The 15,054-nt window shown below is 31.2% G+C and overlaps 1 protein-coding gene and 1 long non-coding RNA gene across 3 annotated transcripts in view; one reads left to right on the top strand and one right to left on the bottom strand.

Annotated features, from left to right (window-relative positions):
* Positions 1–8,519: 8,519 nt before the first annotated feature.
* LOC124422092 lies at positions 8,520–12,355 on the bottom strand. 2 transcript variants are annotated; one of them, XR_006941791.1, is made up of 3 exons: positions 11,889–12,355; positions 10,316–10,528; positions 8,520–10,241 (listed from the first exon to the last, which is right to left on the bottom strand). It is a non-coding gene; the product is annotated as an uncharacterized LOC124422092 (long non-coding RNA). The 2 variants fall into 2 exon arrangements; XR_006941790.1 differs by having other exon boundaries at positions 8,523–9,016; positions 11,889–12,351.
* Positions 12,356–12,780: 425 nt separating this feature from the next.
* LOC124422089 (UDP-glycosyltransferase UGT5-like) overlaps positions 12,781–15,054 on the top strand; it is a 42,532-nt gene continuing 40,258 nt past the window's right edge. The window contains exon 1 of the mRNA XM_046958049.1: positions 12,781–13,959. Coding sequence (XP_046814005.1) covers positions 12,840–13,959 — 1,120 coding nt within the window. The 5' untranslated portion in view covers positions 12,781–12,839. The remainder of the gene's footprint in view (positions 13,960–15,054) is intronic.

Raw genomic sequence — 15,054 nt, 5'->3', positions numbered from 1 at the left:
CTTCGTTCGAAACGAACGTCGTTTAACGCGAAATCATTGCCGTCAAGCGTCTTTTTCTGATTGGATCGATTTTGATATCGTTTTTATTTTAACGATAAACGAACCACTCGCTCGCTCGCTAATTTTCTCGTGACACGCTGCATCGAATATTTTTACTTAATTTTTTTTCTTTTTATGTGTTTCTCTCTTTTTATTTTTATAATGTTAATCATAATTAAGTTTAATGGTCGTTTACATCCCAACGTTAATTATGACATTTACATATAGATAGGAATGCGACAGTTTGACGATAAATTTATCAAGTTCTTTTTTCCTCTTTCCATTTCATTTTTTTGGTTCCTCATGTTTTTTTAGGTGAAAAATAAATAATAATAATAATAATAATAATAATAATAATAATAATAATAATAATAATAATAATAACTGTCGGGATTTTACCTCCTGGATAATCTCACGGATTACAGCAATGCTAATCGAATACCCCGGCCTGATAATAAAGTAATTAAAAGTGAAAACGTTTGATTATTTTCCGTGTTAAGTAGCTTTTGTAGCTGCATTGGTGATTTTTTTGTTTCGAGTTGAAAAGGCCCCTCGTAAATACGTATCGTGCATTGAAATTGTATTAGGCTCTTAACGATGGTATTTCTTTTTCTTTTTTCGTTCGGTCACGTGTGTTTCGCTTGATTTTTTCAAGAATTAATGAAATAATCATTAGAAATAAAGAATCGTTATCTTTTTTAATCTTATTGTTCACCATAACTTAATAGTGTGTTCCAAAATTACCTATCTATTTTGATAAAATCGGAACAAATTAAAAAAAGAATTGACATAATTTTATATTTATTAATTATGATACGGAAAAAAACAAAATACACATATAAATTTTATGTCAAAATTTTATTGAGATTTATCAACACATGGGTATTTTATAACTTTGCAAATTTCAAATCTATAACGTTTCGAAATATATTTTAAAGCTGTTGTTTCGACGTTGTCGTTCTTTTCTGTAGTTTTTTAATTTAAATATTGATCACTGTAATCGTAGTATTTATATTCTAATTGAAAAGTTCATTAGTATTATCGAAACATGAATAAATATACTTATCTATAGGAGTAACATGTGTTCAAGAAAAACAGAAAGTATTCAGTAGCGATAAGAGAAAAATGTACGACACAATGTTGGACGCTTCATGTTTGGCACGCATACATTTATGTTTCTACGCACGTGGAATATCCGTAGATGGTATATATACTACATACGTCCGTTACGTAGCTACTTACGGTAGATTCGGTGATACATGGAGGTCGCACCTAAATTTCCCGTGGGAGTCATGCGTCTCTGCTCTCTCGGCAACCTTCTCTCTCTCTCTCTCTCTCTCTCTCTCTCTCTCTCTCTCTCTCTTTTATGCTTTCGTGCTTTCCCTAACAGTTTCCTCGTTTCCTCACGATCTTTCTTCTTCTTTGTTGCTTCTCCTAACATTCCTTCTAGTTCTTTCTATTTCTCTTTTTTTTATTTTTTTATTTCTTTATAAAGGTATACTGTATAAAATTTCTTTGAATATGTTTGTATTCAATTAACTTTACGAATGTGTGTATACGTATACATGTTCTACTATTAACTCTTAACAAGTCCTACAGGTACTGTCTCAAAATTGCTACTGTGTAGCTATGTACTTTCATTCGTTCGAATGGATTGAATTCGTTGATTCATATTCCTCGATTTTCACATGGGAATATTTTTAAATTGCAAGCAGAACATGATCACTCTCGAATAGTTTGGTTTTTCCTCGAATTTCCTAGAAATAAAGTTGAGAAATATTTTTTTTATCTCATTTATATTCTAACTTCTCATTGTTCCAGTGTATTCTTTCTCGTTTTTTTCCTTTTTGTTTCTTTTTTTTTGACGGATGAACGATTTGAATCGAGGTACATACATATGTATGTATGTATATACGTACGTATATAGAAGGTCGAAAACGATGGGGTCCGAAAATCGTTGAGGATTTTAGAAAGCTTCGTATTTTTTTCCTGTCGGTTTTTATGAATTTTGTATCTCACGTTTTCTGCCTTTCACTTGTTACGGCATATACACTATATTTTCTCTTTTGAAGATTGTCAAGCATGAAAATCCGGAAAAGTAATATCTAAGAAGGAAAGGAAGGAGCCAGGCAAGCTAGCCCCAACTCCTTCGTCCTGTCTAGTATATCCTCCAAAATAGTTTTGTATTTAACGAGTTTCACAGCACTTGCTTGTAATGCGCTCCTCAGCGCTCTCTGTTCCATTGTAAGTAGCTTTTCTTAAGACGACTCGAGGAAATATATCCTCTAATGCTTCATAGGATATTTCTTCTTGTATAATAAATATAGAATAAATAAATGTCTTTACATTGTATGACGTTTAACTGATCGCTTTTTATTAACATTTTAATAACATTTTTCGAAGATTCATATTCTCTTAGGATATCAAAAGTGTCGTCTCAATTTTTTTTTTATCTTTACTACTTCGTTTTTTAAGATACTAAAGAATTGGTATTTTCTTTTTCTTTTTTTTATCTTTCTCTTCTTTATAGGCAGATCCAAACGATGATACATTTTCACGTGGAGTTACTTCTCAAAGGGGATTAAAACTTGTGGGATTAAAAAGGTAGAAAAGAAGGAGAGAGGGAAATGCGAAACTCGTGTTGCGATGGAAAAAAATGAATATGTGAGAGGTTGCATCGGAAAGTGTTGCAACATTTAGAATTATTCTATAGGGAAAAGATTGTCTTTTTCGAATATTCGATATTCCACTTTCTTCCGTTTTTTTTTCGTGCGACATCCATAAAAGTAATGAATATTTCTGTGTACTCTGACTCTCTTCGTGAAGCTAATGAATTTTTATAGACTTTCCGTCGGATTCTAACATATTCACATCTTCGATGAGATTGACAAATAAGATTTTTTTTATCACCTTCGTTCATAATAATAATAAATTTTATTATTAAATTACAATTATTGTTTTTGATAAAATCGAACGAAACGAATAAAATTATATAATTTCATGATTCGATGATCATCATATAAATATAATTAATATAATTAACGTTATATAGTATAAACATTAGATAGTATAAATAATAAATAAAAACTAAAAAATAAATTATGTACGGATTGGTTTTATTTTTTAATTTGAAACAAGTTTTCTGATATTCAATATATTTGTAAGAATGACATGTGATGCTAAACTCGTAATAAATTAGAAGAATTAATAAATTAGGAAGAAATGAATTAGACAAATTACAATTTATTTCTAATTTACAATATTAAATAGTTCGTTTGATTGATATATGTAAATCGTAGGACTTGGAGAATTTATTTTATTCTCCTTATCTTTTCTATTCGAAGGAAACATTTCGAATTAATTTTAATCTTCTGGGTTATGATCTTCACCCGTTCGCTTATCAGTTAGTCATGTTTATTTTATCGTGTCGATAGATATAAGTATTTTCGCGTCATATATTATCGTTTTAAAACGTATAAAATGATATGTAATTATTGCGTTTGAATTTAAGTTTTTATGATACGCAAGACAGATATTTTTGTTAAGTATACCAATGCGTTGCTTATCAAAACAGATATATAAAACATTTATAAATTAATCATGTTTGTAAATATAATTATCAATGGATTACAAAATAAGTTATTTTGTAAATGAGATACTCGTAATCTTATAAATAATTATATTCTGGCATAAATTATTTCTTTTATGATACCTTCAATTAATTTTACAACATGAAAAGAATTTTTTGCAGTCGTTATTAAAAACGGTTTAAATTAATCACATGATCTGAAATGTACGAATGTTATTAATAATTTGATAAAATATAAGAAACGCGAGAAAACAGGTACGTTAATTCTGGGACTTGGTTGATGCTTTCGAAAGATCGCGTTTTGCGTTTAGGATAGGCACCAACTAGAATGGTGATATCCATTCACCTTGGTGAGAAAGCTTTGCGCGTATTAACGTCGTCCTACGAAGGAAGTATACTTACTAGAGAAGCGCATTAGCTTCGTTCGTTTACGTACCTACTCGCCATCGCGAGTTTAACGCGTACATATATAATACGTATATAGTACGTATATAGAAGGTATGTCTTCTTCTTATTCGCTCCTAAGAGAAGACGCCACTCGGCCCTTCTAACGGTGCTTTTGCATCGTTTTACGTGGTTCTTCCTTTTTGAAACATACGAGCATAATCATGCGTTGTTGCAAGAAATATATGTCTTGAGTGGTCTGTAAGCTACCAAGAATAAGAAGAAGAGATAAAGAGAGAGAAAAAGAGAGAGAGAGAGAGAGAGAGAGAGAGAGAAAGAGAGAGAGAGAATGAGAGAAAGGAAGAGAGAGACAAAAAATGAGAAGGAAGACGTACGAAGGGCTGTTTTCATATATAGACAAGCAAAGAGATGACAGGGGGTGAAATGGAGGGGGTGTACGAAGAGAGTCGGGGTAAAAGGTACGAAGGAGTGCTTTAGTTGTAACGTCGAATAGGACAGGAACATAAAACGTTGGGTAGGAAGGAGCTGCTAGGAGCGTGTTGGTCTCCTGCAATTTTCTCAGGATCAACAAACTCAGCCCCGTCGGCTTATTAACTTTTATGAGGGGCGATTGTCGAGAGGTAAAAAAGTTGCGAGGCTATGGCGTACTTTTTCTCCCTCTTTCCCTCTCTTTCTCTCTCTCTCTCTCTCTCTCTCTCTCTCTCTCTCTCTCACTGCCCTTCTCACTTTTTCTTTTTTTCGTTCTCTATCTTTTATTTTTTCTCCAAGAGATGCAAGTCCCCGAAATTGTTCAAGGAATTCTTCTTCGAATCAAACAAGTTCGAGTTTCTCTATTCATAAAATCACGATATGGCTCTGTAATTTTTAGAAATAGGGAACTTCATCCCGATTTAGGAAACTACTTCTTTGATATTCGTAATTTTATAATATCGCCATGAAAATTTTTCAGTTATTTTAGTTAGTATCGTTACGTGTGATTGTATCGAGTTCAAAGTTATTTTTATTTTTATTTATTTTTTGTTTACATTCAAACGCAAATCCGTACAAATTTGTTGCCGAAGAAAAACATTTTATCGACATTTTTTTCGTTTACTCGAACGGGCCAGGTGTGCTTCGCTAATTGCATCAACGTAAATGAAACCGGATGAAAGAATATTTTTGCTGCTCTGCTACGTACACATATCTATCATTGGTAACGTCGTGCGATTAATCGATTGTAAGCGAATATCGTTTTGAAGGGAAAATTTATTTCTAATTGCGTCATGTTGTACCGTCATATAATACAAATTGTCTCTCTCATTTTACTGTTTTTTCGCTTGAGGCAGATTTACTGGGGAAAATTCATCAGATCGTATCACATCAAAAGAAAAAAAGAAAAAAACAATTAAAGTTCAGCTTGAGTATCCTTGTTAATCTGTAATGAACGGTTACGGTTGGGCGTTCATTTTTTTTATGATATTAAATGCAGACGACCAATTAGCAAATTTTGAAAAACTTCAAATGTAAAAAGTATCGAATGGTTAATCAAATTCAAAATAATTTTAATGTATTTCTGTCGATCACTTCTACTATTCTTTAAAAGGATCTTTCTTTTTCCAAATACGAAAATTTATTCTCGATTATTTCCCGACAGGAATTCATGGCTCGCACTAAACTTGATTTGCATTCTAAAAAAAGAAAAAGAAAGAAAATAAGAGAAATAAACGCGTGGTACATGGACAGGAATAATTAAATGTAATGCTTTTAATAGGAACAGTGCGTGCTCTTAAACGAAGGAAGCATAATTTCGTAAAAAGCGTAGATTCGTCATAAAACAGAGAGAAGGGGGAAAGAGAGGAGCGATCGAAATGTGATGCAAGTAAAGAAATGTAAGAAATAATGGAAGTCTGATAATTAGATTGCAAATGTTTATGCAAATTCATATTTTTATCGAAAAATGATAATAATATGAAATCTATAGTCGTTTTAAAAAATAAGTTAACGATTGGCATATGAAGGTAATCGAATATGTTTAATAATGATGAAATATGTATTAGTATCTTTCTATTTATACTATATAAATAAGAACAAAACAATAACTTAACTTTTTGTTAATAAATAAATTTATTAATAAATATTTTATCCATTATGTGACAGCGTCGAAAAATAAGTTAACACATCAAACATAATATTACAAACATGTTAAATATTATTTATTTTAAATGAACTAATAATGTGAGTGGTATTTTATCGCTTTTATTACAATTTTAAGGCGATTTGGTATGTCGCGGATTAATTTGTTATATATTATTTCATTTAGATTTAGATTTTAACGAGTCTATACAAATATTTTTATTTTTTCTCTTGTTTTTGGGCAAATTTCTTTTTAAATGATCCCATAACTAAATCTGGAATTTGTGAAGGCCACTATAGCAATTGAATGTTGTTTTTTCCAAAAAAGTTCATAGTGATTTTAGCTTTGTGCTTTAGATTATTATCTTATTGAAATATGAAATTTTTCTGGAAACAAATTTTTTTTCGCGGAATCGAATAAATTTTCTTTTATTATATCGATGTATTTAATTGTTAATCTGTCATTAATAAATATTGAATTTCCTAAACTTCAGGCACTAAAGCATCCCCAAATCATTATAGAACTATCCTTATTTCTCATGGGCATCTTTACATTGTCTTTTTTAATATCTTTTCCCATTTTTCTCCAAACATAATGTCGTTTATTATCATTTAAGATTTCACATTTTGACTTATCACTCCATATAATATTTTTCCAAAAGACCATCGATTTATTTAAATGTTCATATGCAAATTGACAATATTAATTTTTGATATTAATGATTTCTTGCAACATTCTGTATCAGCAATTCTTCGTTGAATTTGTATTTGTTTAATGGGTAAATTAAAATTTTTTTTTATTTTATTTGCTGTCCCTAATGAATCCTTTTTCACCTTTCGAATTCTTAACTTATCCTGATGACGTGCTGTTTTTCGCTTTCGTCCAGTTTTTGGTTTCGTTTCAGCATCTCCAGTCTTTTCACTTTTGTCACAAATCTTTTTAACACTTACTTTTGATAAATTATACCGCACTATAATTATTGATAAAAAATAACTAAAAAATAATTAAAATAATTATTAATTAATAATTATTTATTGAAAGAAAAATAAAATTTATATTATCGTTAACTTACTGTACTGTAAATATGTAATGATGGGTATAAAATAAATAGTTTGTATGTGTATGTGACAAATTGAACGACAGTCGAACAGAGCATGGTCTGTCCTTTGTGAGGTGCATTTGTTTATAGAAGTACGAGAGGGCGCTGAGATATTGGAAGTGAGAATGAGATAGAAGTGCAGCTTGAATGAGACAGGTAACAGATAGAATTAAGTAATGAATAGTGATAGGAATTACGTATGATGGGAAAAGCTACGAAGTAGATGTAAAGAAAAAGAATAACGGAAGACAGTCTTGAGTAGACTAATTAAAGAGTAAAGGGAACAGAAGCGCAGAGTAAAGAGAATATAGGGTGGCCTTGAATCGAACGATCTAAAAGTAAAGAATTGTACTATTATAATACATTCATTAATAAAATCCTTATTAACTCAGAGTAAGTGATCCGAGTTTTGCTAGGTAGGGTTACGAAAAATATGCTACATACATATACAAAACTATACTACATAGTTCATTTACGCTTGTTATATTTATTCTTATAATTCGATAATATTTACTGCATTTTCAATTTTGCAATTTGCCGCAAGAGAAATCAAAACTTTGTGAATTAACTCAGACTTATAACATTCTGTAATATACACAAACATTGTATACGGTACCAAGTACTTCTCCATGAAATGACTACAAATGCAGCTCTGATGTTCTTGAGATTACAAGCCTACAATAATATTTTGGTATATATACTTCAGTACAATTCAAAACAGTAATTATTGTAACATTAATATTTGTAATGTGGCATTTAAATTTATTTGATTTGTATTTTTACATTAACACAAGATTTATTTCAATATGAACAGTTACAAAATTTAGTATTCATAAAAACTTATATGTTATTAAATATTATCAAATAATATGAAAATGTTAGAGACGAGTGGAATGATGTTAACTAATTTTATTCAATTATTTTTTTAATGAAACTTAAGAATTATACCTATAAGTCTTAGAGAGATAATTATTTCGAAACAGAATGCAGTTTTGAAGATAAATTCTGGATATAAAACTACAATATATTACAAATCGCTAAAATTTTAAGAAGCAAAATTGTTGAGGAATCATTGGAAATTAAAGATCTCGTTATTGCATTAGATTCAAATATTTTCCGATCACGTCGTGTAGATAGTATTGAATGATCATTCTTTTATACAAATTAATCTTATCTAATAAACGTTATTAATTATTTAGAAATAATATAAAAAAGTGCTTGTAGTTTATTGTGATTTAAATTATAATTATAATTATAATTTAATTATTGCAAAGTTTCAAAATATTCATAATATTTCACAAATTTTTGCATATATATATATTGTTATATTTATGCATATGTTCACATATTATATTTTCATATTTCAATATGTTATTTGTATATTTCAACATATTTTAAGTGCATAAACATCCGTAGTCTGATGATATTATCGAAAAAGGAAATAGAAAAAGATTAAAAAAAAATAAATAAATAAATAAACGGATGCAAAATTCCATCGAAAAAGTTTGATTTCACGAAACTTTCGTCAGGCACAGTCGACTACGTAAATTTCACAGATATTTACGTGCAAATATCGCATTCGTTTTTCCCTCGGAACGATGAAGTTTCTTTCTTAGCGTCTGCACATAAATCTCTCGTGAAGATTTTTGCGGCCATGGCAAAAGGGAAGTATATCTTCATTTTCTATCGTCGAGTTTCATATCAAGGGCTCTTCGGTCCTTTGGGCTTCTTCCTTCCAACTAATTCGTAGGCGATCTTTCTACGTTGCATTCTAGCACCGATTCATGAATTAAACAACGTGGGCTAGCTCTACATCTACAGACTGTTATGTTTGCGGTAACGTATGCGAGGAAACACGTTAAAGATGTGTGAGTAAACGCTGGTATTTCCCCTTTCTCTTACTCATGGGAAATTTGATAAGGAGAGAGAGAGAGAGAGAAAGAAAGAGAGAGAGAGAGAGAGAGAGAGAGAGAGAGAAGAAAAAAGAAAAACAAAATAGAAAATGATGGAGTCTAAGCAATTATCTACGACCCATTGGCAACATTGGTCCATTCAAGATCAGCAATTTTCTTTGTTTTCGAATCATCTAAGCCACCCTTCAAGCCATCCTTCCTACACAAAAGGTTCCTAAGTATGAAAGTTCAAGAAGGTAACACTTGAAGGAATCTCGCTTTTATTTGTCCTCTTGTCGACTTCCCAAAAGCTCTTTTCTTAGACGCATAATTGCGTTTCTGCGTGTTTTTCTTCGTTAAACGCAAAATTGCACGAATTACTTTTTTTCTAGATTTCTGTTTTTTCTTCCCTTTGTAAAACAATACAATATTAATTTGCGAAAAAGAAAAAAATCATGTTGAAGTATAGCATACACCTTGTTTCATTCTCAGTAGGTTAAACGGTTTTTTAAAACGTTCTCTTAATTTTATTATTTATTTATTTTACGTTGCTACTTTTAATAAAAGCTTAGCATAATTGCTTCGCACGATCGAAAATGTTCGATCAATCTATTTTACTTGTTTTATTGATCTTTTTAGATGATTTGCATATTATATTGTATTTTTTTTTCTCTCTCTCTCTTTCTCTCTCGTTCTCTCTCTTTTTCTGTCTCTCTTTAAAGAGCCACTTCGCTATTTCATACAAATAACGAGGTGATCATGGCAACTCATTTGTTTAAAACTTTCTAAGAAAGCGTAATCTACATGCGAGAATTTCATGCACGTAAATATTAGTAGCATTCGTTTATTTTAATTTCACTTTTCATGAGTACGATATAATTGTGATTGTTAAATATGTCTAAATATAATAATATTTCATATGATGTTTCATATAATATGTCATTTTATACGAGTACATAATCATAAGTGTTAAATAGGTCTTTCGAAAAGGGATTTGAGTAAATCTAGCAAGAGAATGATAAAGTAGAAAGGAGAAGCTGTTTCTAAAGCGATTACTCTCTAATGGTAGCGCAGGATGACATTGTGGTTTATCTCTTGATGTTTCTATATCGATGAGAACGACGTAAAGAAGCAGCTTGAAGAGAAAGAGAAGGAAAAGTTCAGATTAGGAGCTTTACCTCAGAGTCCTTCGTCAAGGACGATCGTGCTCGTTTAGCCGCTTAGCCTCGATCTTCCAGGCTTTACAATTAAGCTCCCGCGTTTGCCGGTGACGTACATCGTGAGGGAAAGCTTCCTCGTAATTATGTTACGTCATTAAAGACATTGTTAACCCTTGGGAGTATTCGAGAACGTTGGTATCGTCGTTTCTGCGGTTATTGCTGCTCTACCTGCTAAGAAATACAATCATGTCCAATATTCTATTTCATTTCAATACGAAATAAATTTTTTTAATTATATTTTCTTTTGTTTAATTATATTTTCTCATTGGATATTATCCGATTAATAAAATAAAAAGAAGAACGTAAAAGGAAGATCGAGGAAAAGAGAATTTATCAAAGATTTTTAAATGCCTGATCCATAAAGATTTGTTGAGTCTATTATTTTTTATTGTTATACGAAATGCTTGTCTTTAAGAATACATTGGGTGTTTATTTAATAGATTTCGTAGACAAAAAGAAGAATCCTTAACCATTGCTTAGTTGTGTTATAGACAATTTCTATGAATATTCAGTTTTTTGGAATATCCTAAACCGGAGAAAAATTCAAAAGGTAAACTTGTAGACCAAATATTTGTCTTAAGTTTACTTTTGAAATATTTATGTTATAATGATAATTTTGTGCAGTCATATTGTGCATTGAATCGCATATGAAATTGTTTAAATATAATCTAGTCGAATAATACGAATACATCTCTAACCAATCAAATATTCCTTTCTTTTCACTTTTCTTCATTTTTTTTACTTTCTTTTTATTTTTATCTTTCCTTTTTTTCTTAATTTTTCTAACTGGTTTACCGGGTGATTAATCGTTTCGGAGAACATTAAAAGTAGTGATCCACTTGAGAGTTTCTTACGAAAATTACTTTCGAAAGTACTCTGACATTTTTATCCATTTGAGAACAATTTCAAGAATTTTTACTTTCAGATAATCATTAGTACGCTCGCCAAGAGACAGAATGCTTAGAGCTGTGTTTACTGGAGATTCGTCTATACTCCCATCTAAATAAGTATTATATTTACGTTTCTCAGCTCTGTTTGTTTTAGAATAAGAGAGAAATAACCTCTACATTCATTTGATAATCTCTATATCCAAAAATATTGAATTGTTTACTTCATATATTGTTATTAATTCGGAAGTCTCTTATTTCCTACAATTTTATCTTACAGGCATTTTCCGATAACTATTATCAGAATACAAAACTGATTTCTATCTTTGAAAGAGCTGTCCGATAGTGACATTTCTTTTTCTCTATTTGATAGTAATGCTCTGAATGCATTGCATAAAAGCCAATCGCTCACAGATAGTTACTCTCAAACGGAAGTTTCATTAACAAGAAATACAAATTGTTGAGAGCAACTCGCAATTATTTTATTCTCACGTGGACTTACATACAAATAACCACCTTCAAAACAATAGTTTTATTTTATGAATTTCATATTTTTATAATTAAAAAAAAAAAAGCGTAATGTCGTATGAGATATTCAGACAGTTTAACGTTGTCGTAACTTTATGTGAAAATTTCTAAATTACTTATTCTCTGTAATATTAGTTTTCTTCTCACTGAACATCAAAATCGCTTGCTCACTCAGACTATCCAGCCACTCGCGAAGTTTTGCATCAAGGAAGCGTAATTTTCATCTTAATGAGAGTTCGTTTCGTGTTCGAGATTTAGCTTGAAGCTCTTCTTCACGGTTTTCGAGTCCGATTTACACTATACGCACTACTGATAGGTTATGAGCCGCTTGTGAAACGAGAAATACACCCGAGGCCTCCATTAGCATGAAAAAGATTTCATTGAAATCGGCTTCGTTCATGTTTATATTGCTCGTAGCGTAGCGAAATTCAAGTAGCGTAGTGAGAAGGAAGAAGAGAGAGAAAGAATGAGAAAGAGAGGGGGAAGAGAGAGAGAGAGAGAGAGAGAAAACGAGTGAGATAAACAGATCAACGGCCGAGAATAACCAATCTAGTTTGTTCCAATTCGAGAAGAGGAGGAACGAACAAATTGCCAGGTACGTAAAATAAAGGGGCATACATTTTTCAATTTAATTTTTTTTTGTATTTCTTTTTTTTTTTTAATTTTTCTATAATACTCTTATCTTATCATTGTAAGTGATATTCCCTTAGGAACTATTTTTTTTAAACAATTTTTCATATTTTTAGATTAATAATATAAAGAAAATACATGTACGGAAATAAAATTATTCAGATGTATTTTGACTGATTAGTAGATTTCTTAATTAAATTCAGATATAACCAAACGTTTCAAAGAAATTGATAAACATATAATAGCACATTAAATTTAATTTGTAATATCATCGGAAGCATAATTGATTAAATAGATGCGAATGGCCTCTTAAAATTTTGTCTTTCGAATAATAGTTATACAATACTGTGTATCTATATATATCTGGTAGAGGTTGGATAGATCTCAGTACTAAGTCGAATGTATGTGCGGACGGTTTGCTTAAGAGTTCTACAAAAATGTATTTACGGTGGATTAATTTGTGGTTTTATTTTTTCATTGTGTCCTGTTTCATTTGCTTCGAAACGAAAAGTGAATTTATTGTTAAATCGCCTGACAGAAAATTAAACATTCTCGGGATATTCCCACATCCCGGAATAAGTCATTTTTTCGTTATTCAACCTATATTAGAAGAATTAGCCAGACGTGGACACAAACTAACAGTGATCTCGTATTTCCCAAGAACGAACAGTAGCAAAGCAAAGGAACCATTGCCTAATTATAAGGATATCAGTCAAATTGATGAGAATTATATAGTTTCCGAGGATTCGGTAAATCTAAGCAAGATACGTCACTTACCGATCATTACTTTGTTAAAGGAATTAAATTTGCTTAAAAATCGTGGTCAAATTAGCTGTGATAATGGGTTGAGCAATCCAAAGGTTCTCGAACTTCTTCAATCGAATGAGAAATTCGACTTAATTTTCTTGGAGAATTTCAACACCGATTGTTTTTTGAGTTTAGTATATAAATACAAGGTACCTTTCGTGGGAATAACAACTTGCCAGATCATGTCCTGGACGAATAATCATATTGGAAATCCCGATGACGAAGCTAACATACCTTCCGTATTTGGACATAGAAAAAAACCAATGAGTTTTTTCGATAGAACTGCAAACCTACTATGGATCCATATACAAAATATTCTATTTGATTTCTGGAACGATTGGTATCATCGTGTCCCAGCTGAAAAACTTTTTGGATCCGATTTGCCAAAATTCAAAGATATTGCCAAAAAGCAATCGATTTTATTGGTGAATACACATTGGTCTCTTCATGGTTCTAGACCATTACTTCCGAATGTTATTGAAATTGGTGGAGTTCATCTGCCATCTTCAACGAAGCCACTACCACCAGACATTGCTAAGTTTCTTGATGAGGCGAAGGAAGGTGTATTGTATTTTTGCCTTGGATCCATGATCAAAACATCATCGATGCCACCAGCTAAACTTCAGGCTATTATCAAGGTCCTCAGTTCTATACCAAGAAAGGTACTCTGGAAATGGGAAACTGATAATTTCCCTGAGAAACCTGACAACGTGTTTATCAGCAAATGGTTACCACAATTCGACATACTAAGTAAGTAGAAAATAAATCGATCAATTCGATCAATCTAGAATTAGTTAGGGCGAATAGAGTTCTTGTTGTCGTCGATTTTATTTTCTAAAGCTAACTGATCTTTGTATTTCTTGTTTCTTTTTGCTATTATCAATGGCGTAATCGCGTTGTATGTTTCTTTTTGTACTTTGTAATTGAAATTCATCTATCGATCAACAAGATTGATTTCCCATACGAAATGGGTTTTTTTTTATTTATGTGTATCGTAGGTGTATTGTATTTGTACTTAGTAAATAAACATTCGTATATTATATATTTATAATAGCTATATAGACATAGATAACACACACACATGCACACACACACACACACACACACACACACACACACACACACACACACACACACACACACACACACACACACACACACATACACACACGCGCGCGCGCACACGAACTACAGTATATATATATGTATATATATGTGTATATATGTGTGTGTATGTGTGTGTATGTGTGTGTGTGCGTGCGTGCGTGTATTCTGACCATGTAATATACATATAATACACATTTAACAATAAATAAGTTTTATGATTAGATTAGACAATTGAAGGTTAGATTAGCAAATGTTCGACTATCTGATAATTTTCTTTTCTTTTGACGTGTATAATAACACAGAAGATAAAGAATCAAACCATTTTTCTTATTGATGTTTCTGACGGGAAATTAATGATCCTTAGACATCGTGAACAATCGTTCCCGTCAATTTTTCATTTCGGTGTAAGTACGCAGGTAAAAAGATTTTTCGAATGGCTTTGACGTAGAGACGATCAATGGAAGTTTTCCTGTAGGACATCGCATGGTTCAATATCTTCGTAACGGTGATATTACGTATCACGTTCAGCTATAAATTTCCTTCTTGAAATATCGAGTATAAAGAAATCGTGGTCGTGCTAAACGAAATCAATTAATTAACGTTTGAGTAGTTTCGCGTCGTTTACTGGACATTTACGATCTATGTTCCTTTGATCTCTAAATTAATTTTATTAAAAAGAAAATAAGATATTGCAATTTCAAGAAATAATTATATTAGCCTATCCAATCAACTCTGGAA

The sequence above is a fragment of the Vespa crabro genome, chromosome 2, assembly GCF_910589235.1.
Source record: "Vespa crabro chromosome 2, iyVesCrab1.2, whole genome shotgun sequence".
In the NCBI taxonomy this organism is placed as follows: domain Eukaryota; kingdom Metazoa; phylum Arthropoda; class Insecta; order Hymenoptera; family Vespidae; genus Vespa; species Vespa crabro.
The sequence above is the reverse complement of the archived record's forward strand: the minus strand, read 5'-3'. Positions and strand labels throughout refer to the sequence as shown.